Source organism: Lotus japonicus, chromosome 2, assembly GCF_012489685.1.
Source record: "Lotus japonicus ecotype B-129 chromosome 2, LjGifu_v1.2".
Classification (NCBI taxonomy): domain Eukaryota; kingdom Viridiplantae; phylum Streptophyta; class Magnoliopsida; order Fabales; family Fabaceae; genus Lotus; species Lotus japonicus.
Window position 1 is genome coordinate 91,053,593 of NC_080042.1, and position 23,010 is coordinate 91,076,602.

Genomic DNA, 23,010 nt, shown 5'->3' on the forward strand with positions numbered 1-23,010 from the left:
GGGTTTCAGTGATGGTGGTGGTGTTGGGTGAGAGAGGGGATTTGGTGGTGGTAGTGGTGGTGTTTGGAGATGGAGGGGATGACTTTTGCAGAGATGGTGGGATGAGTTTTGGGGTTTGGATCTGGTGAAGAAGAAGAGAGAAGAGGAACAGATTAAGGAAAAAAAAAACATTTTGAAAATATTTATTAAAGATAAATGTTTAATTAAGAAAATATGAATTTTGATTTTTTTTTTAAAAACCTGTTATAGTGGGTCAAAAGTGTTTGGTGCAACATTACACAAGTTTTTAGATGACCATAATAAATTTTTCCGGGCTTTATGGCCTTTCTTTGCTACCTCTAGACACAAAAAAGATTCTAATATGTAGAATTTGTCGGATGTGTGTCTTCATAGTTGGAGAGCTGAACTCCATGTTCCAATTTTCAATCACTCAAATCATAGACCAATTATTAATTATGAGTTCAAGTTATTTTATATATCAAACTATTTTGTTCCAAACAATTGCAATCTATCCAATTCCATGCTGATTCCCGACTATAGATTTCATACTTCTTACACAAGCACTTCATTGTTGGTGACTTGGTGTAAAAAGTTACGTTTTTCTTTTCATAACAATAGTGTTAATGAAGTTTAAATAAATACAGCTATCTACTCCTTGCAAATTGCTGAGATTGCTCAATTGTTCCATCCCATCATCGCGGGTGTAGCATGCAAAATTGGAATGTAGTTTTTGATTTAGAATCAAAAGCATCTTTATGACAGACGACTTGTCTCTTCTTTTTTGAAAAGGTCATCATTATACAAGCCTTTATTTTACCTTTTACAAAGGGCAATACCTAAGGCATTAATGTGTTGAATTTGTGAATCTTATCTCATATTTTAAGAAATGTTCGCTTACATCTTAAAGGGGAAAATGAAAGGTTGTTACGTTGTTATCATGTTATGTAACTAATGGTCACATATTCAAGGCGTTAAATCAACCTCGTGTAAAAATGCAAGATAAGGTTGTTGCATTAGATTCACAAAGTGGTTTAGCCTCTCCCCGGATCGGCCACGCTCACAACAGAAGCTTTATAGCACAAGTTGGAAGACATTAGATCTTAATCCATAAACAAAGAAATTGTTACAACGGCTTGAATTTAAGTTTCAGATAGGATCAAACTTATGCTCAAACATGCATTTACATATCTTCTACCATAAACGAAAAGGGAAAAAAAACAAGAGAGAATGGACATGATAGTAACTTGGGAAAAACCTTGCAGCATGGACCATTGATTAGTCACATGCTCACACAGCTCATTCATTCTGCGCCTACCCACTCAGCGTTCACCAGTAATATTATAACCATATACCCACTTGATTTGCACCTAACCCGTTTGTGTTATTGTCTGTCCCTTTCATTCTCTTGTCACTGATCCCCTCACAAAATAAGACACTGTCACTGATGTTTACATTGCCTCCCTTGGACCCTCACCCTGTGCTGGCTCTGAACAACAAGTGAACAAACCATAGCCATGACATCAAATTTAAAAGCAGTTTACTAGATGAAGAAAATGACTTCCACTCTCCTTCCAACTAATCCTACTGTACAGAACCATTTTTTAAGAAAAGCCAAACCTTAACCTTAAAAGTTAGAGAAACCCCAACCATTGGAGGAGACAAACGTTTAATAAAGAAAACATAAATGGATAAGCTAGCATGGACTAAAGGAGATCAATTCAGATGCTAAGAAGATCGGTTGGTGGGGATTGAGGAGGATTTTCATGATCTTTAGAGGCTGCTGTTGGAGATTCTAGAGCGTTTGATGATGGCAAAGAGGATTCTGTGATTGTTAAGTCCCCTTGTTTAGAACCAGGAAGCTCTGTCAGAATTTGAACAACTTCGCGCATGGTTGGTCGTTCCACTGCCTGTTCTTCAACACATAAGATGGCTACATAGAACATGTGCATCACCTCATGAAGGGGAACTGAGGAAAGTCTCGGATCAAGAACTTTTACAACTCCTTCCTTATTAGAGTCTGTCATTTTTCTCACCCACTGCACAATGTCCACACCGTCACCAAACTCTCCTACCGGTTTTCTACCGGTTATCAGCTCCAAGAGAACCACGCCGAAGCTGTACACATCGCTTTTCTCATCAACCTTCAATGTGTACGCATACTCTGCAATCAAATATCAAACCTATTAAGCTAAAAGATCAAACTTGTAAGCTAAAATAAAGCAGCCACATTAATTATAAACAATATGCAAAAAAGACAACATAGAGAAGTAGAACAGTATTGGAGTAGACCAATATTTTAACTGAGATTTTGCCAATCACTATCATTTTCCCGTTGTTAATGTCTTTAAGTCTATGACAACAGAATTTACATAACAATAGGTGTTGGAGCTATGGTCAAAATTTAAACACTATAGAGCTACCTAACATTTACTTTCAGTACTTTGGTTAGAAATAGACTACAATATGGGCCAAATCAAGTGATTATTAGTTATGATAGAAAACCAAAGTCAAGACAAACACATGGCAATATTAATTAATTCAGGGGTATCACCTCAATTACTATAGTCTTAAAGTACCTACCTAACCGTGATTAAAGGTGAAAGAGTCAAATTCTCAACTTTGATGAAACATACAATTATGAATCTATAATCAGTAAAAGGAAATTTGCCACAAAAACTCAATGTATTAATTCATCAATCATCATGCATGTTGAACTTGAATATGTTACCTGGAGCGATGTATCCATATGAACCGGCAATAGCAGACATGCATTCAGAAGTTCCAGAATCTTGTAGGAACTTGGCAAGCCCAAAATCAGCAACATGAGCTTCATAGTTAAAATCAAGTAGGATGTTGTTTGACTTTACATCTCGATGGACGATCAACGGAGAACAGTCATGGTGTAGATAGCAAAGTCCCTTTGCAGCCTCCACAGCAATTTTATACCTAGTGTCCCACTGTAAATGCCCCCCTTTTTTTCCATGTAGAACCTCACCCAAACTCCCATTTGGCATGTACTCATAGACCAACAGATTTGTCTCATGATTTGAACAGAAACCCAGCAATCTAACAATGTGCCTGTGACGGATTCGCCCCAATGTCTGAATCTCTGCATTGAATCCATGATCATGGGAAGAACCTCTGCTCATAACTGGAAGCCTTTTCACAGCAACCTGATCCCCATTTGGCATTGAACCCTTATAGACAATGCCAGCACCCCCTTTCCCTATTATGTTGTCCTCCTTCAAGGAATCCAGAACATCATCCACAGTGAAGTCCAAGCGTTGAAACGCGGTCAATTTCCATGCGCGCGAGTCGCTGGCTTTCTTCAGAGACCTAGCCTTGAGTATTGCTGCAACAGCAAACACAATGGAGCATGCAAGCAACCCAATCACCAGAATGAGCTTCACTGAAGAAGAGAGTCTCCCTTTAACATGAGGTTGGTGCCCACCATTGGCAACGCCATCCTTGCAAGCACCCAAATAGGGTCCACAGAGGTCAGGGTTTCCAAGGAAAGAAGTGTAATTGAAGTAGCTGAATTGGCCAGTACCAGGAACCAAACCAGATAAATTGTTATATGAAAAATCAACAGAAGTCAAGCTTTGCATTGAGGAAATAGACCCTGGAATGCTACCAACTAGATGATTTCTTGAAACATTCAAATAATTCAGTATCCGCATACCAGTGATTTCATTTGGAATCTCACCAGAGAGCTCATTACGGCTAAGATCAACAAATGTTAAGACCTTACATTTACTGATTTCTGGGGCAATAGGACCTGAGAACTTGTTGTGGCTAAAATCAATCTTTGAGAGCTGTTGCAACCTCCCAATCTGAGGGGGTATCTGACCAGAGAACATGTTTCCATCCAGGAGAAGCTTCTGCACACTAGAGAAGTTGCCAATGGAAGGAGGTAATGGCCCTGAGAGTTTGTTATTGGAGAGAGTAATCTGACCAAGATTAACAGAAACAGAATCATCCTGAGGAAAATTTCCAGAGAGGTAATTTTCCTGAAGCTCAACCTGGGTTAGATTAGGAAGTCCAAAAAGACCTTTTGGGATTGAACCATTCAGAAAGTTATCTCCCATGCGAATCCTGCTCAGTGATTTGCAGCTTCCAAGCGATTCAGGGATTGCACCGAAGAGGAAATTCCCCAGAGTTATCAGAGTTTGAAGACGGTTCCCATTGCAGAGATTAGGAGGCAGAGTACCTGTTAACTTGTTGGAAGAAAGATCAACCACCGTGAGCTTACCATTCTTCCCCAAACCCACAGGGATGCTTCCGGTGAAGTTGTTCTCCCACAACTGCACCACCTCCAACGCCGGCAACTCGCCAATGAACTCCGGAATAGCTCCGTGAAGTTTGTTCCTGAACAGGTTCACCAGTGTGAGATTCTTCAGGTTTTCAAAGTTCGTCGGAATCTCACCGGTTATCACATTGTTAGACAAATCCATGGATTTCAAGCTCTTCAGATTCCCAAGCTCCCATGGCAGAGACCCTGAAAGCTCGTTCACTTGGAGAAACAGAGTATCCAGGTTCTGAAGCTTCCCCAGCTCCACCGGAATCTCACCGGTTAATCCACAGTAGGCTGCGTCAAACCTCACGAGCTCCGTCAGGTTGCCAATCTCCGGCGGAATGCCGCCTTCGTAGGTGTTGTAGTACCCGACGTAGAGCTCCCGGAGGCTGGTTAAGTTCCCTATCTCCGGCGGAATGGCCCCGGCGAGCTCGTTGCCGGAAACAGCAAGGTACTCCAAGTGCTGCCACTGGCCGTACTCCGGAGGGATCTGGCCGGAGAAGAAGTTGCCACCGAGGTGAAGGTGGCGGAGGTTCGGCAACTGGGTCACATCGAGAGGGAGAACTCCGGTCAAGTTATTGTTGTAGAGGTCGAGAACCTCGAGGTTCTTGAGGACGGAAAGCTCGGAAGGGAAGGTGCCATTGAAGCCGTTGTTGGAGAGGTTGAGAAACCGGAGTCCGGTGACTGCAGACAGCGACGGTGGGATGGGTCCAGAGAGCCCATTGTCGGCGAGGGAGAGGTTGGAGAGGAATGGGAGGTGAGCGACGTCGGCGGAGAGAGTACCGGTGAGGCTGAGGCCGGTGAGGTTGAGAGCGATGACGTGGCGGCGGGGGTCGCAGGTGACGCCGGACCAGGAACAGTGGGAGGTTGAGGCGTTCCATGAGGAGAGTGAAGGTGGGGTGGCGTCTGTAATGGCTTCCCGGAGAGAGAGGAGAGCACGGTACTCTGAGATGGGTGCAGAGAGAGTGAAATGGAAGAGGAAGAGGAGAAGCAGAAGACGCATTTTTGCTTCTTGGTTTTGGGTATGGAAGAAAGGAGTAGAAGAAGAAGAAGAAGAAGAGTGCAAGTACTGAAATGCAATGAGTGAGTGTGTGTAGGTAGAGAGTAGGAAGATAACACAGGTCCAGAACTGAGAAAGTGTGAAGGAACCTACTTTTTCTCTGACCTTATGCTTGAAAGTTTTGGACACTGCCCTTAACTTTCTGGTTTCCAAAAACAAAAAAATAATGAAAAGAATGGCAGATTTTGCTTTTTATTTTATTTTATTTTATGGGGAAACTGAAAAAAGAAAAAAAAAAATTACAATTACAATCAATAATTGACGGAGTGTCGTGTTGATTATGGAAGCTTTAAGTTGGTGCAGCAATCATCCACCCATTACCAAATCTCTTTATTTCTAAGCCTTTTTTTCATCTATGATTTAGCTCTAGTTTTTGGGCTTTCATTAAACACCATCTCCGAGCATAATAATGTGAAATACAAATTTTACAACTATTGTCAAACCCACATGTGATATAGGTTGTTTATTTAAAATCATGAAGTATTGGAATAAAGTACTACTAGTATATTTAAAATGTAACTGAATATAATTAAAGATTATTGAAAATGAATGATTTTTGTGAATATCCTTACTGCCAAAAGGGTCATTCATTGTCTTCGTAGTCTAATCCAAATTGTGACAGTTAACAAGGAATTTGAGTGGCAACTTGATTTGCTTTTTGATTAATAAATCACGCGATTTGAAATTGAAAGAAAAACACGGAGGACCCATCCAAGTGAGAAAGGATCATTTCACTGTTCTAGCTTATGTGTGTGATCATTGTTTTTTTTTCCTTGTTCCTTCAATCATCTCTAATTAATGAAATGAAAAAATAAACTTCACTACACAAATTAAAAAAATTAGATTCCTCTCTGCCTTCTGTCACTGATTAGAGTCATATTTCCCAGCTACAGCAGCATACTAGTTACAAATGAATCAAGATAAGAACATTGTAAATTAAACAGCACTAATAAATAATACTCCTAATATTGTTAGTTGGGAAAAGGCAGTCAAACATTGTTGACTAGCACGAACGAGAAGAGATCGAGGGTGTGTTGTGTGAGTGGGTGTTTTCGTTGAACCCTCTATATCTGCATGTCTCTTCAGTCTTCGCCCCTGCGTTGCTTTCATTATTACGACCGGCCCTCATTGCAGATTCACCATCATTTTACCCATTTATTTTGTTCCAAGTGGGGGCTATTAAACTATCCCTACATACATCCTATCTTCTATCCAGTGGCGGATCCAGGACCCCGGGATCAGGGGGTTCAAATTTTTCAAATAAACACATCGATAAAAATAGTGAGATTTATACAAAAGAAAGAAAAAAAAAACAAGGCATACGTTCACTTCTATTCATAATTTTTCTGATATCTGGTCCATATATAAAAACATGAAAACCATAAAGGATCATGGTTCTGATTATATCTTCTCGCCATAGACTATGTAGCTAAATATAACCTCCACATGAAACTACAACTTTTTTCCCATTCAGTAAAAAATACAATCTAGATAAAGAAACAGAGCATATGAACGGAGACATTAGCAAGTTGTGTTGAAACTAATTTTTTTCATCAGTTGCACTGGCATTAGCATAAGCATACAACTACAAAGTATCTTTAGGGATATCATGGAACTATGACAAAAAAGCCTTATTAAATACTAGACCAATGTGACAAAGTGATTAAATCCATTACACACAAGATCAATTCATATCACAACTTGATTAGTCTCAACCCTTTCAATTAATCTCATCTTTCCATTGTATCTCCACAACTTCAAGCCAAAACATCGAACATCACATTAAATGATATAAGTCAGGAATTGTAAAGGCACCTAAGTGTATTCTGCATTTAGCTTTTTCAATTTTTATGATGCAAATGAATAAGAACAAAAGGTAACAAGGGTTGAGAATATTGCATACAAATTCTTCTGCTTTGGACAGTTAGATATAGTCATCCTCAGTTGATTCCTCTTCCTCATCTTCAGTTGCTTCCTCATCTTCATTTGATTCCTCTTCTGATTCCACTTCTTCATCATCAGTTGCTTCCTCAACATCGGTATCTCCCTCTTTCTCATCTACAGTTGCTTCCACATCTTCAGTTGCTTCCTCAACTTCATTTGCTTCCTTAAAGTCACGAAGCATGAACAGGTAACTATTTACACATGAAACAAAGTTCTAATAATGTTATCATCCTTTAAATTAACTAAAAGTTGGGAAAAAATGAACAGCCAACTTATGCCTTACTTTAAACCCAAGACCATGACAGCACCCACACTCCTTTTGCCCATGACAGAAAGCACTTCCTTACTAGCCAAGGACAACATAAACAAAGTATTCTTGAACATTAACCATTGCCACACAAGACCATTGTTTGTTTATTTATCATACTCTCCATTACCAAAATCCCATGAAAGCTAAAAACAGTAGCAAAAATCAGAAAAGCTCCAACTAAGAAACACTGGCAAACAGTGAAACCAGCTCCATCCCCCAACCAGCACAAAAACTCATATCATATCACAACACACCCACAAAACAGGTGAAGAATCCATCAAAATTAATGGGGAAAAAATAAATCAAAATCAAAATAGGTGAAGAATCATACCCACGAACACAGGTTTGCGATCCCAGAGGTTGAAGAGATCAATGCAGTGAGAAACGATTGGATCTTCAGATCTGGGTTCACCCAATTTGCTCAAACGAACCTCCAACGTTTTCGAACCAGCCTCGTAATCAACCCACGCGTTGAGCTTTTCCCCATTGTTGACAACCAGCTTCAACACGGAAGCATTCGCAACCGCGACGGAGGCGAGGCTACCAACATCGATCCCAGTCTTGCCGTCTTGGCCTTGGGTATGGGAGAAGGAGAACTGGAGAAGCCGAGATAGAGAGGTAGAGGCGCGGCGCAGAGTGCGTGGTGGACTGGAGGACGGTGGTGGTAGCCGGTGGTGCAATGGTGCGTGTGTGTGTGCGCGCTTGACCTAGGGTAGTGAGAGAAAGAGGTTGAGGACTGGGGCTGAGTAGTGAGTGGGTCTTGGGTGCAAATTAAAATTTTTAGGGGGTTCAAAAAAATATTATACAGGGGGGTAAGTGGGAATTTTATTTTTCAGGGGGTTCAACTGAACCCCCTTTGAACCCCCTGAGTCCAACGTGGGTCCGCCCCTGCTTCTATCCACCCAACTAGTGAAGTTAGGTTTATTCATCGGTTCGGTTTGATCGGACTATGGTTTAAAATCTCAAACGCAATGTTATTGGAACTGAATCCGACCAAACACAACGATATTGGAATCGACTCGAACCGACTTGGTCTAAAAAAATCCGGCTGTTTGTTTGGACTCGGATCACGTTGGTGATTACTGGACACCCATAAGTACTGAAGCTATCAGGGAAAATATTTGGTGAAATGCTGCTTAGTGTAATAGTGTCTACCACGTTTACATATTCATTTTCATCACCCTTTTTTAACAGTTAAAAGTCCAAATTTACTTTCTTTTTAATTTCAATTCTATGACAATTTAAAATTGCCACAAAATCAAATTTTCAGTTGATATTGTGTAGCAGTATAGTTCCCATATCGAAATTGAGGCATCAAAATCACGTAACAATAGAATCACTAAGAAAGAGCCATGCAATGGTCCCCCTGGACCCCCATTGCAAACAGCTCTGTTTTTCTGGATGAGAAAATGACCTAGCAGCAGTGACCAACATATCTATAATAATGTCTATAATATCTGAGTAGCTAGTTATAATTGTAATAATGAAATGACCAAGCAATCCACTGGTCCTGGGATCAGGATTAATTATTAAGTCCTGCAATTGGAGTGTGTCTCCATGTGCGGTTACACGTAATAAGCTGAATAATTTAGTGATTAATCACATTAATCTATAGATGACTGAATTCCTTTATTGCAATTGTCGCTTTCCTTTTAACAAATTAACGGGTCATATATATGTTATGGTAATTTAATCTGTGCTCAGTCCAGCTATAACGCACGTACTACTTGAAAAGAGAATTCATTAATCACTATAGTAGTATAGTGTATGCACATTACACGCCTCTAATTTGATGCTGTAATGTAGAAAAGCCAAGAAGACATTTAAAAACCTTTTATAATTAATTGATTTCAGTTCAATGTTTCAATTACAATGGATGTACAATATATATTTGTTCCGGTATAAAACCACAGACTAAAGGCTAACCAGTTTGAGAGCAAGCGAAGTAAACAAAGTAAATGAAAATGCGTGAAAATGATAGGATCCCCACCGCTTGGGCGGTCCTCTTTTATTTATAGCTTGGGTTTTGGCCCAGCTGGACCATGGTTTGCCCGACCCATTTATTACACGATAATGATAAGCCTAAAGTAAAGTGATTCGGTCCGCCCATATCAGTCCAATATCTAAATTACTTAACGAGGTTGTCCTTCTCAACTAATCCCAATCATTCCGATCTTGGAGAACTATGATGTCACTAGCTAGAACAGTGGTAGTTGGAATCCAAGATATCCTTTGTTGACCCACTAAAGTTTTCCACTGAAGCTATTGAGAGGTTTCCTTTGTTATTCCATTAATAGATTAATCATCATATAGCAAGAGCCTCATCACTTCTTGTTTTTTACTGCCACAATCTAAAATCTAAAATGTATTTAAATAAGTTATCTTAATTAAGGAGTGTCTAAATGACTCATAATAACGTTTAGGTTAAATAATCCATCATCCAATTACATTTGAGATAAGTGAGTTAAAATTTCTATTTTATTTATTAATTAATAGTTTAAATGGGCAATGACTGTGACAAAGTTTGATATATTGTTCATTGATATGATAGAGGATGAAAGTATTTGCCAAACATTCATACGGCGGTTAAAAACTATTATATGTCAGCTAGCTGAATGTAGCGGAAACATGAGTTTATTTATCTTTACTCTCACAATTGCTTAGTGCTGATGATACATACTGCATGTTTTTTTTTTCATAGGCATACATACTGCATGTGATAGTATTACAGAAAGCAAAAATAATTATATTGGCTATAGCTAGAAGAGAATTTTAGGGATTCTTTCCACGTTTCAGGAGAATTATTTAGTACTACTAGTTATCAATAATTAGTAATTCAGTTTATCGAGAGTCAAATTTGTTTAGAACAAGAAAAAACTTTGGGTTTGATTCAAATAAAATTGATTAGGCTAGCCCTAAGCCCTTACCTCCAGAAAGAAATTAAGCACGCTGTCCTATTTACTACTTTCATTCTTTATAAATTGTCTATTTTTAAGAAGAAAAAAAAATAGATATATATTCTGTATAGATACACTTATAATTTTAAGAGAATATTAGCTTATGTTTTCTTAATAGTATCCTTATATGAGCAATATATGAGAAGAAGAAAAATACATTTTAGAGGGTAAAATAGGAATATAAATAATATTTTTTGAAATTTAATAAAATTAATTGCACTCTATAATATATGTGTTTATTTTATCTAGACAGTTAAATAGGAATGAATATAGTAAAATTTAATAGTTTTATTTTTTCTAAATTTGAATTTAAATTAATCATCTCAATATTTTGTTGTTAGTTAGTTAGTGATTAAATTGTGAGTTGCTAATTTGATATAATTCTTATGGAAACACTCATTAATTAACAAATGTTTAATCAATTGATTGTCAAGGGGGTGTAGCTCAAATGGTAGAGTATTTGCAACGCTTGTAAAACGTTTGAGGTTCAACTCCTTGCTCCTCCACTTTTAATTTTTTGACAATTAAATAGGAATTGTGAGGTATAAAATTAAAAATTATATTTAATAGTTTTACCCAGCGCCCAGCGGTGTTCATAATTCCGTAGTTTATGCCGTCAATTCAACTTCTGTCTGTAACTAGTGTTTTACCCTTCTCAATCTACAACCAACTTTTTCCCATATCATTGCTATAGCACCACCGTCTTATTTGAAATTACCACCGTCTTATTTGGCATGTGGTGCTAGACGAATAGTTGATGAGGATCCAAAAGGAAAGAGGGGAAGGAAATAGAGTTAACACCCAATACAATGCATTTATTGGTACTTTGTCTTATACTAGTACAGTAACCCGTGCTTTGCACGGTGAGAATTTCTTCACAATTTTCCTTGACCAAACTAAATTCTTCATTTAATAAAAGGTAAGATATTCCATTGCCCAGTTCAATAGTCTTAAGAGACAACCCAGTACATCATAAAAGTCATTACATGCGAAAAGGAAGTTAATATTACAACATACAGTGCATCCTAGCTACTGGTTGTCGTCGTGTATTAATACATCAATGAGGCCAACTTCTTCACTGGTGAAAAAAAAGGTTAAAGAGTCACCCTCTTTCAATGCATGTAATTTGCAGAAAGCCCTCCAACCCCTACCAATCCTCGCATATGTTCTTTGTTCTGTAACACCAAGAATTTTACAACGAACTTCTTTGCCAGTTGGACCTCTCAATAGCCAGGTTTGTAGTTCACCCTGGAGCAGATAGTCATAAACATGAGCAGGCAAATTCTGCAAAACACAACAATTAATTTTATAATCATTGTTTTAGAACTACAAAAGAAAAGTAAATTGGTTACACCATACCATCTGACTCGAAATTGATTGATTAAGTGAGAGTCTGCAAGAGAAGAAGCATGGATACAATATCCAATCTCGATCCTGAGGAGTTTGGATCTCTTCACAGTCGGACTCTGTGGAGTTTGCAACAACAATGGCAGGAGAAGGGGGAGTTGTAACTGGAGGTGGAGGGGGAGGTGGAGGAAGGTAACATACTTCCTCAAAACCTTCATTGTATATAAATAAATCAAAGTTGGAAAAACCTTGGTATTTAAGAAGGCACCAGTTCATCCCTTCCAATGAATAATACTTGCGGATCTCCAATAACCCTTGACACAAAAAAGGCTTTTCAGATTCTTTTTCATATGAAACCAAATGCATCTTTCCAATGGGATCAAACAACTTCCACTGCTTGGTTAGTTCATGATCAAATTCGACAGCAAATCTGGGTGAAACGAATGCTAGTTCCTGAACAATGAAAGGGGGAACAACATTTGTCATATCCTAAATAGATTAGAACATAAAACAATTAAGCTATACAATGGTAGTCACCTGCTCAGGTAATGAGAGAATGGCAATTGAATCTCTACATCCTAGAAGATCATCTCCGAAATTCAGCTCCATTTAAAGAGAAGTTTTTTGATCCTTGCAAAGAACTTCACTGCAATCCCGTTTGTCTAAAGCTCGGTATAAGTACTCAACAATACACTAAACTATAATATTATGGCAGAATTTAATATCTATACCTATGTAGTTCAAAACATATGAATGAAAGTTTGCATAAGTCAAAGCTATTCAAATGATATGCTTGATTGGCTGACACGCATTTATTTCACAGAGCCAGGTTTGTTATATTAATGTATCTAGTTTACCATAATATAGAAAACGCGTTATGAGTATCCCTCTTTTGAAAAAATTGGTAGGTAAGTATTGCATAATAAAAGTTAAGTTGTATACCTGTTGAAAAGCATATCTGAATTTGATTTAAACGGGTTTCTTATTTAGTACAGGTAACCAGTTTAATTCCGTTGCTTACCCAAACATAGTGAATACATTTTGAATATTTACTTTAGTTTTTTTCTTATGCAGCACGAATTGTATTTCCCATTAGCTGAACATATATATAATTTGGCATGAGTATAGTTTATAGATTTGGCTGGATTAAATAACCATGAACGAAATTGATGTCAACATCAATAATGGCAGAAGATAAGATAACTATTTGCGTGTTGATAAATGTTGAAATAGAAGTTGTCAAAATTGTGAATAAGTATCTATCTTTGTGGCTGTGTATACGCAGAAGCATTGAGTAATTATCACAATATAAATGGGTGTGCATCATATATGAATGATAGTGACCATGGAGCTCCCATCTATACTATTCCACGAAAAATGAGCTGAAAGAATTAAGTCTGCAAATATAAATGGATTAAGTCTGCAAATAGAAATGGATTAAGTCACTCTTATTACATATTCCACGAAAAATGTGTCTTCCAGGATTAAGTCTGCAAATAGAAATGGACATGTATGAGGTAATTTCATACGATGGGATCATAATGGAAATAGATAATTATGCTGGAAGAAAAGTTCATTGCAATAACTTACATATTTCAGCTATAGGATGTGCATCAAAGATTATTAAAAACCTCCTTGTATACCACATTTTTTGTCACAGTCGAGATTAACCCATCTTCATCCAAAATCAAAATTTTCAAACCTTTTCTTGACTTTACCCTTGATAGTGCCACATATAACTGACCATGAGTAAACACTGGTTTGGGTAGATACAAACCGACATGAGATAGCGTCTGACCTTGGCTTTTATTAATAGTCATTGCAAAACATAAAGAGATTGTAAATTGTCGCCTGACAAATTTAAATGGAACACCGGAGTCGGAAGGAACTAAATCCATTCTAGATATAAGCACCTTCCCCCCTAACTGCTTCCCAGAAACAACATATGCAACAATGACATTTTTGCCCAATTCCTTAACAATCATTCTTGTGCCATTACAAAGTCCACCTGCTTGGTCAATGTTGCGCAACAACATGATAGGGACACCGACCTTTAAAGTCAATTTGTGATTTGGTATGCCGGAACATTGAATATTATTCAAGAACTCACTTGTGAACCACTCTGCTTCAACCTCGGAATCTTCATCTGACTTGCAAGTAGAATCACAACTCAAATATTCTCTAACCTCTCCTGGTATTTTAGATAGCATCTCATTGTTGATTGCTTCTACACTTTCTAAAGTGGGGGCCAATATAGCACGTTCTTCAAAGAATTTGTAGTTCTTTTTTCTCAAGTTCTCCAACATATGAGGGTAAGAAAAATCAATCAAACTTTGAATTGGATTATCTGAGTCAAGAATAAGAAGGTCGTCTGGTATCTGAATGATAGATTCTCCATCCCCATTTGGATTCAATTTCCCATCACCAATGTCCAGTAGCCAATCAGCGAACTTTGTAATCTCCATGTTTTCATCAAGGGATTGAGAACTTGTCAGCCTCATGTTTTTTGTCAATTTAAGAACAGAACACTTCTTCCAAAGATATGACGAATTTATGGTCGCATTCACTATATCACAGCGACTTCCTTTCTGTATAACTGGCAATATTTGCCTGAAGTCTCCCCCCAACACAACAACTTTACCACCAAAAGGCATGCCATTAGTACCACTTGGGTGCGACTTCATTATGTCATTTAAAGTCCTGTCCAGGGCTTCAAAACAAAATCTATTAAGCATTGGTGCTTCATCCCATATGATCAGACTTGTTTTTTGTAACAACTCTGCTTTTAAAGAACCCTGCGCCACATTGCAAGTTGAGCTCTCTTTTATAGAAATGGGAATAGAAAATCGAGAATGCGCAGTTCTTCCCCCAGGTAGAAGTAATGATGCAATTCCACTTGAAGCAACATTTAATACAATCAACCCTTGTGCCCTTACTGCAGCAGATAACGTATTCCACAGATACGTTTTACCAGTACCTCCAAATCCATATAAAACAAACAGACCTCCAACCTTACTTTTAACAGCATCCATTACGGACTTGTATATTTGTTGTTGTTCTGAAGTTAGTGAATTGAGTAATGAATCGTGCAAACCTTCCATCTCAGCTCTATCATAATTCAACTCATCAGCTACTAATTTGTTCTCATACTGGCTGGCATCAAATAAATCAGGAAAGGGGAGGCATGAATAATCTTTTAATGACCTTCCATTCATATTCAGCAACTTCTCCAGTTCTGCTAAACAAAGATTTCTCAGATCCTCATCATTTACATGTAGATCTACATAAGAATTTAACCAGTTAGTGTTTCATGCTACTATATGTGTATTAGTTGAAATGTATTTCTTTAATAAGAAGAACCTGGAATGCGTAGCTTTTTCCTCCTTTCATAAACTATCCCGTCAGCTAAAATCCTCCAACTTTTCTCCCACACAAATTCAGGCTTGCTCATAGTGTTTGTAGTAAGCAACATGACAAAGAACTTCCGAAGCTGAATACCTACATAAAAATCCAGCGCAATAAATATTACACATGCGGCGATAAACTGTAGCAAACACAAAGCAGCTTGTGTGTGTCTAAGTGTATAAATAACGTGATTTGTGTAGTACTAACCTGATGCTAGATCATTTGCTTCAATTATTGCATCTATAAATTCTTTGTCATCAGCTAACAATCCTAATGCATAACATGCGTCTTGAAATGATGGACATACAACACCATCAATGGTTCGAATGCTCTCCCAACTTGTGCAACCTTTCTGTATAGTTAGTAGAACTCTCAAGTAGTAAAGTTCTCCAACTCCATGAGGGATATATTGGAGTCTTCCAATAGAGTGTCCTTTTTTCCTTGGATGCCATGTTTGGTTGTCCTCATCATAAACAAAATATGATGCGAACTCTGCATATGTATAGGCTTTTCCCTCTTCATAGATATCATTGGCTTTCATCCACGCTATAAACATAGTGTCTTTATCAGAGGCTTTTTCAACAATGTGGTTCAAATCACCATGATCTCTAAAACAAACACTTTGCTTATTTGGTAGGTGAGAGGTCATTTTCTTAACCGACGGCCACTTAACATGAATGTAATAGCCGAAGGTCCGCCAAACAGCTTCACATGGAGTCAAATATCTGCAATCATAATATTGCTTAATCTCGTCTTTCACCTCAGGATCTGTGGAATCATTTTTGTGATTGGAAATCTCAACATTTACTCTATCTGGCCCTTTGCTGACATATTTGAACAGGTATTTGATCGCATTTGACTTGTTGCAGTATTCTACATTGATGTGACCATTGTATAGCATCAGAAGTTGAGGATTGTAAGGGATAACGTAACTATTGTCCATGCGAATCCCTTTCTTCTCAACATAAATTCCTGAATCTCTCCTTTTATATATAGGATAACCCTCTTCATCAATTAATGTGGTTTCTTGGAATTTCTTAGGAAAAAATTTGCTGCATTTTCCATTTGCCATGCAAGGAGATTTACCATAACCAGGACCGCACGGGCCATGCAGCATATAAGTAGATACAACTTTGTTTAATTTAGGATATACCTTCTTGTCAAGAATTTCAGCGCTTATGCATTTATCAATGTCAGATGTTGTAACTAACTTGTTCTCCTTGCCAAGCCATAACAAAATATGCGCGTGTGGTAATCCTCTTTTCTGAAATTCAATTGTATACATCCCTGAAATTTTAAATCCTCGTTAGTGAATACACAAAAATGCTTACAAATGACATGAATAAATAATTACTACAATCTGCACCTGCTTGTAGAGGACCAAAAATAATACCACTCTGCAGCGTTGCTATTAAGTGGTCTAGCTTGATTTTAAACACTCGACAACAAACATCAGGTCTTTCATCAGCTCGTAGGTTTCGTTCTCGAACAAACCTGTCAATTTCTTTCCACAAAGAATTGCAGGTCATAGTAATGAAAAGATCGGGATAACCAAAGCGCTTGCATATAGCCATTGCATCTTGGAAACAATCAAACATATACCGTTTCCCACCAACAAATGATGCCGGTAACACAATACGCGTCCCTAAAGAACTCGGGTCAGTTTCACCCCTAGACATGGCTTCTTCAAGACCACTTAGAAAATCAGCTCGAATAAGTTTTTGGTTGTTGCGAAGATATGAAAGCCTTTGAGATTCTAACATTGTATAACAATCAACCACAAACTGTTGAAAAAGCCTTCGACATAATAAAACATTCTCATTTTCATTATTCCTCTCTTGTATTCTGAAGCATATGAATTCCCTCAATGTGACGCGAGGTTTGACTCGAGAGCTAGTTGATGCAGCAATACCAGATAAAGGGATATCTTCTTGCCAACCATCTTCACCAAAAGGAAACATCAACGGATATTGTAATGGAATAAACGAAGTGTGAGTTTCGTGAATCCTAGTTAGAACCCCCTCTTTTTTTACAATGATATCTCTGCCAACTTCTACTGTGTCAAAATCCCCTACAATAAGTGCAGCTATTTCATCAGACGTGGGAAGGTTATATGTTCTAGGGTCCTTACCTCGTTTGCGAAAAAGTCTCAAAGCAAACGCTGAACCTTGTGTATAATTGATATAATCTCTCACTTTGCGAAATGATTTAGCCAAAACATTACTCTCATCAATCATTTGCTTCAATTCATCAACTAATGATATATCCAATTTATCAGCTTCCTTTAATGAACTGCACATAGTACACAACACTTGATAAATAAAATATCCAACTTCAAGATCGACAAATAATTTAATATTAAAGCCATAAATAATAAAACTTACTTAAACGGTTTCATTCTATTTGCATTTTCATTCTGAGTGTCATATATATATAGTTGAGCAAATTTCGGCATTTCGCCGGGTTGAGGTAATAGGGTACCTATCCGGTGATAATTTTGACCGCTGAGGACAAATTGGGGTGGGCCCCCTCCATTGTTGACAGCCGTTTCCACCTTTCCACCAATCGAAGTAAAGGCAAACATACTATTATATGCCCTAATATTTTCCTTAAAGTGTTTCGATCGGGGATCTATACCATGAAGCAGATTATATAAAAGAAGAGGTGGTTTTGATAGAAATGGCAGCACTACCTTCCCTTTCATACAACACCTTGTGAATTTTGGATTTAATGAGTGCTTACTTTTTGCCAGCCGTTCGTCATACCACATCAAAGCAGAACAGTAGCAACATACATATGAAGCGTCACCGAGATAGACCTCTTCTACATAAGATAATAGGTAACATCATCATGCTGGTTAATTTTGAATTTTAAAAATGTATATACAATAAAATTGAAATTTCTAACTATTTACCTATTAACTCAGCGACTTCAAATATGTCTGAAACATTCGGTTGTGGGTCAGCTGCTCTATCAAACTCACAAACCAATTGACGATACAAAGATAACCCTCTAACAGACGTATTTGCAGGTAAGGGATCTTTAGAAGAGCTTGCTTGATTCCGTCTTAAATGGTTTCTTTTACATAAGGTACTATTATCACCAACTTGTTTCGGAAGGAGTTTTGTTTTACCACCTTTGACGTACTTTGATTTAACTGAACAACACAATTTAGTTTCAGGGGTGACCCCTTGAATATTAACCAGTTAAAAGAACCAAATTAATGAATGCGAGTGAACAAACCTTTGTCGGTATATCCTTCGGCCAAATTTTCCTTGTCCATATGAATTGAGATCTTTTTTTTTCTTAAACATAACAATCTATTCAACCTTGCAGCTGCGGTTTGTTGTTTGCTAATAATGTTTGTACCTGGACAATGTGAGACATAATCCTGATTTTGACATCTTTTCAACTAACCATTCCCATATGTAAGTTCAACAAAAATCAAAAGGACATACCGCTTATTTGGGATTGAATTAACGGTCCATCATTGAAAATAGATAATGGAAGCCTATTTGTTAAAGAGCTTGAGTTTAAATCACCTGCATAAATACAGGACGTAAGTCCTCCTGGTAAACTACTACAATCTTATCATCTCAAGAGGTCTACATTATGTAATGATGGTTCTTACAAATTGCGCTAGTTGTGGAAACGACATTAGGCGTTGGACATGGAAATAGGTCTATCCAAACTCATGCGACAAAAGCGTCCACCAGTCTCAACCGAACTGATATTAGTTATGTCTGATAACATGGGGCTTTGGATTATCTTCCTGGACTTTGTTACTGTTGTCGAAATAGAATGAATTTATTAAACAAATGCTTATTGTAAGTAGTAAGACAATATATACCTATTGTGTTTAGATTTAGACAACTTTTACCAATTATATGCTGAAGTTTACCATACGAAAGTACTAAAAATCAATACAATGCAAATTAAGGTAGGGTTCATATAACAATGCTTGCCTTGTCCACTGCTTCCACCACCTTTGTTTAGGTCTAGCCCTTCGAAATTTCTTTTCCGCTGCATAAGTTGCTTCCTATTACTCCTGCATGTTCTTGCCAAAGCTTCTGCAGAATATAGAAATCCACACTATTAAATCTAACACCTTATTGATGAAGCACAAATAAATGGAAACTTCAGCACCATTATAAACACAAGCTGTAATACATCTTACGAAAGAATACCTTTTTTTCACATTTATCAGGATTGAAGACTTGCCCAGTTGGATTCTCCATCGAGCCTGAAATGGTGTTTCTTACCTATTTGGTGGAACTAATGTTCATCCTTAGCTCTGTACCAATTTCTTATGACAACTTCACACTTAATATATATATGATCATGGTCCATAGATATTTTCCCCTCTCTCTAATAGAAACACATGACACCATGAACGACAAAAGCCAAAATTATACTATCACTCCATCTAGAGATTCATACTAATATATCAAGGTATCATGAATGTGGTATAATATATCATATACCACTTTGGGCTTATTTATAAGATGTACTGTTTCACAAGTTACTTTATTATGTCATTTTTCTTTAACTCGTTGACTAATTCTCTTAACCATATTAAACTTTCTTACATATTGTCTTATAGATTTTTCTGATTTTGTCCTAGCGTGAATATAAGCCCCTTATTATGCTGTATTTCAGGATGACCCTAAATTAAGATATGTTTGAAGTCTGGAATATTAACCATAGATGGAAACACATATTAGATATGAGAAAACAGTTAAATTTTGATAATTTAGTTACAAACAACCTTGAGCGCGCAACCTTTGAGGAAAAGAACTAATAGAACAAACAGAGACATTAAACACGAGCTACACTTGACAATGAGAACTTCACTAAAGACACACTAATAGTGGTTGGATTACTTTTTGTTTCTTCCCAAAAGCTTTCCAAAAAGATGCACCAGCGAGTACATTAATCCCATTCCATTTGGCCAAACCAAATAACTACTTTAGAAACTCAACATCAATCAACCTGGTGAGCCCATCTGTGAAGTTCATAGACACTTTTTGACCATGTTGGACGCCTTGGCTCTTGCAGAACTTTCTCCATCCCTTTCCCAGCTTTGTGTAAGGTTGGTTATGTTTGAATAGGACGTTGATTTTACGTTTGACACCGTCTGGGCCTCTTATATACCATGGCTCCAACCCATTCTCGCGCACAAATTTAGCAGCCTTCCCGGACAAGTTCTACATAGCAAGCAAATATTCTCATTAACCTTTTCTTAACAAACACGGGTATAATCAAGGTGAGGAGTTAATACTTATGAAAGCTAATTGCTAATCAGAGAAAATATAAACGACGTCGATAAAGTTAATTAGTTTCACTTACAAACTGACATGTATAAGCACGGTGATGAGTGAGTTCTGTTGTGAGATTCAAGACATACTTAGGTTTGGCTTCAACAAATTCCACCATTGATCCAGCTGATCCGGTGGCAGAGCCATTTTCATGATGAGGCTCAACGCGTGGCTCCTCCATGAACGGCTGGCCGTCGTAAAGAACCAAGGCCATTGCTTGTGTAAAGTCTTCTTCATCTGTTTTGTCTATAGATACGCTCTCACGTAGATTGTGCTCCACGTTTACAGATCCTGAGCCTTCCCTAACAGCTGGCAATGGTAGATAGCTTATCTCTTGTTGGTACAAATCGAATATTCTCAAATGAAAATGAGAGGGTGCTACCATGTTAAGTATACACACATGAGTCTGATCCAACCCATATGCGTCAACTATAGACCTCCATCCTAGGCCCAGGACAGGCTTAGCAAAATCCATGTTAAAGTCGACCACGTAGAACCTCTGGAAAGGGTCCTCAAGTAACCACTTTTGTCCAATCAGACTTGGATATGCAAATGGTTGTTCAATGACAACGTAATCCTACACCAAGAATCATATAATTAGTGAAAACTTACAGTATATCATATTTTTAGTTGGATAAAGTGTTTTCCAAACAATGACTAAAGAAAAGGGAATGATATCACAAGTCTGTTGCGTGAGTAACAAAATTAAGTTTTCATTTTATCCTACATATACTATACTCAAAGGCTTGAAATAGATTTTTATGACTCCAGCATGTTTAAAAATCCTGGCTGATTACAATCCATTATACCAGTTTTTTGCAATGAAATTTTTTAAAAAGTTATATAGTTGTTATGATAATCAAACTTTTGAAATAAAAGAGTGAAACATGCATGCTGTATGGTCTTGCCAAAGATATGACAATGTGATATTTACTCCAGTTTGTAATAATTCAAGACCAAAAATGCTCTAGTTGAAGGTAGTGTAAGTGTCATACATCATTTTGGCGCGGCAAGATGCCTATCATATCCATGTACCCGCCCCATGGCACCAAATGAACCATTGTGGAAGTGGATAGCAGTGTAGAGCTTTCTTTGAAAGAAGAAGTGTATCAGACCACATGGATGAAATGCATCTTAACAAAGGTGTCTATTTATAGCAAAGTGTGGGTGCAAAATTTTTACACCGAGTTTGGCACATACCAAAGAGAAGTAAATGATTTGTATCTACATTGCAAAAAACTGGTTGTTCACAACACCAGTCATAAAGGCACTACTCCAGTAAAAATGAAATTTTTACCTATTATGTGAGACATAGATTTAATTGGCTAACCTGTACAAAGTTCAAGCATTAATTGTATTTTACTTCTTCTTTTGCATGTTGCACGTATAACTATGTGCAAAATGTAGTGAAAGTAAATTTTCTCAATGATATTTACACATTTCATGTTTTAAACACTAATAAACTAATTTTTTTTCTATCTCTATTATCTTATCATCCCACCCGATATAAATTTTCTATGTCTTAATTTTTCTTTACTTATCATCTCTCTCTACCTCCACCTCTCTCTACCTCATAACACTAATGTTTTAATAAGATGGAAAAAAACTGCAAGTTTCATGATCATGATAAAACCCCCATCTATATCACCTTACAGACCTTGCTAAACTAATAAATGTGTTAAATCAGACCTCAACTCATATAATTTATTACGGACATGTTATAGCATATACTAAATCTAGACAAACAGAGACTTATGCAAGAAAATCTTCTTTGCATGCCATGATGCGGATGCCAGGGTAGTCTCATCAGCCGCCCACTACTCTGAATTGTCAGAAGAATAATTGCTGAAGTTAGAGTTATTTATTAGGGGTAATATACACTCATATAATCAGTTGATATTCGAAGCTTCCCATCCAGTATCTATACATACAAAGTGCATATAAACTGCATATAAACTACCCATGAAACGTGCACCTACGAAGGACATTTGTGGCGCTCCGGTCCCTTAATACTGAGTAATGTTACTTACACCTCTCTTTGAGGTGGAAGAGGTGGAATGAAGAGAGAGATAGGAAGAAAAGGAAAAGTAAGAGAGAGAAAGTATGAGATGTGATAGATGGTAAGAGGAATGAGATAGAAACAAAAAGATGTGGAAATGAAGTGTTTTAAAAATGAGGTGTGTATACTTGCCTTAGATTTGTGCGTAGGATAGGGGAATGGAAAAGAAAACATTAAATGAATTCCTCTCACATCAACTACCCTTTGTAGTTGTAGGTGGATTTCTTTGGACATATCTTTTCCTTCATGAATTATATGATATGATGCATAACCATATCTTGCACTTGCAATGGTTGTAACCACAGGTATTCCCATA

The 23,010-nt window shown here is 37.4% G+C and overlaps 2 protein-coding genes across 2 annotated transcripts; both read right to left on the minus strand.

Moving 5' to 3' along the window:
• Positions 1-1,083: 1,083 nt before the first annotated feature.
• On the minus strand, positions 1,084-5,462 carry LOC130740950 (leucine-rich repeat receptor-like serine/threonine-protein kinase BAM1). The gene is made up of 2 exons (XM_057593683.1): positions 2,729-5,462; positions 1,084-2,161 (listed from the first exon to the last, which is right to left on the minus strand). The coding sequence occupies exons 1-2, from the start codon at positions 5,295-5,297 to the stop codon at positions 1,719-1,721; spliced, it is 3,012 nt and encodes a 1,003-aa protein (XP_057449666.1). The 5' UTR covers positions 5,298-5,462; the 3' UTR covers positions 1,084-1,718.
• Positions 5,463-13,525: 8,063 nt separating this feature from the next.
• Positions 13,526-18,600, minus strand: LOC130737275 (uncharacterized). Its single transcript, XM_057589026.1, has 7 exons — positions 18,561-18,600; positions 18,232-18,474; positions 17,702-18,140; positions 16,684-17,609; positions 15,525-16,604; positions 15,273-15,410; positions 13,526-15,192 (listed from the first exon to the last, which is right to left on the minus strand). Exons 1-7 carry the CDS (start codon positions 18,598-18,600, stop codon positions 13,526-13,528), a joined length of 4,533 nt encoding a protein of 1,510 aa, XP_057445009.1.
• Positions 18,601-23,010: the final 4,410 nt, after the last annotated feature.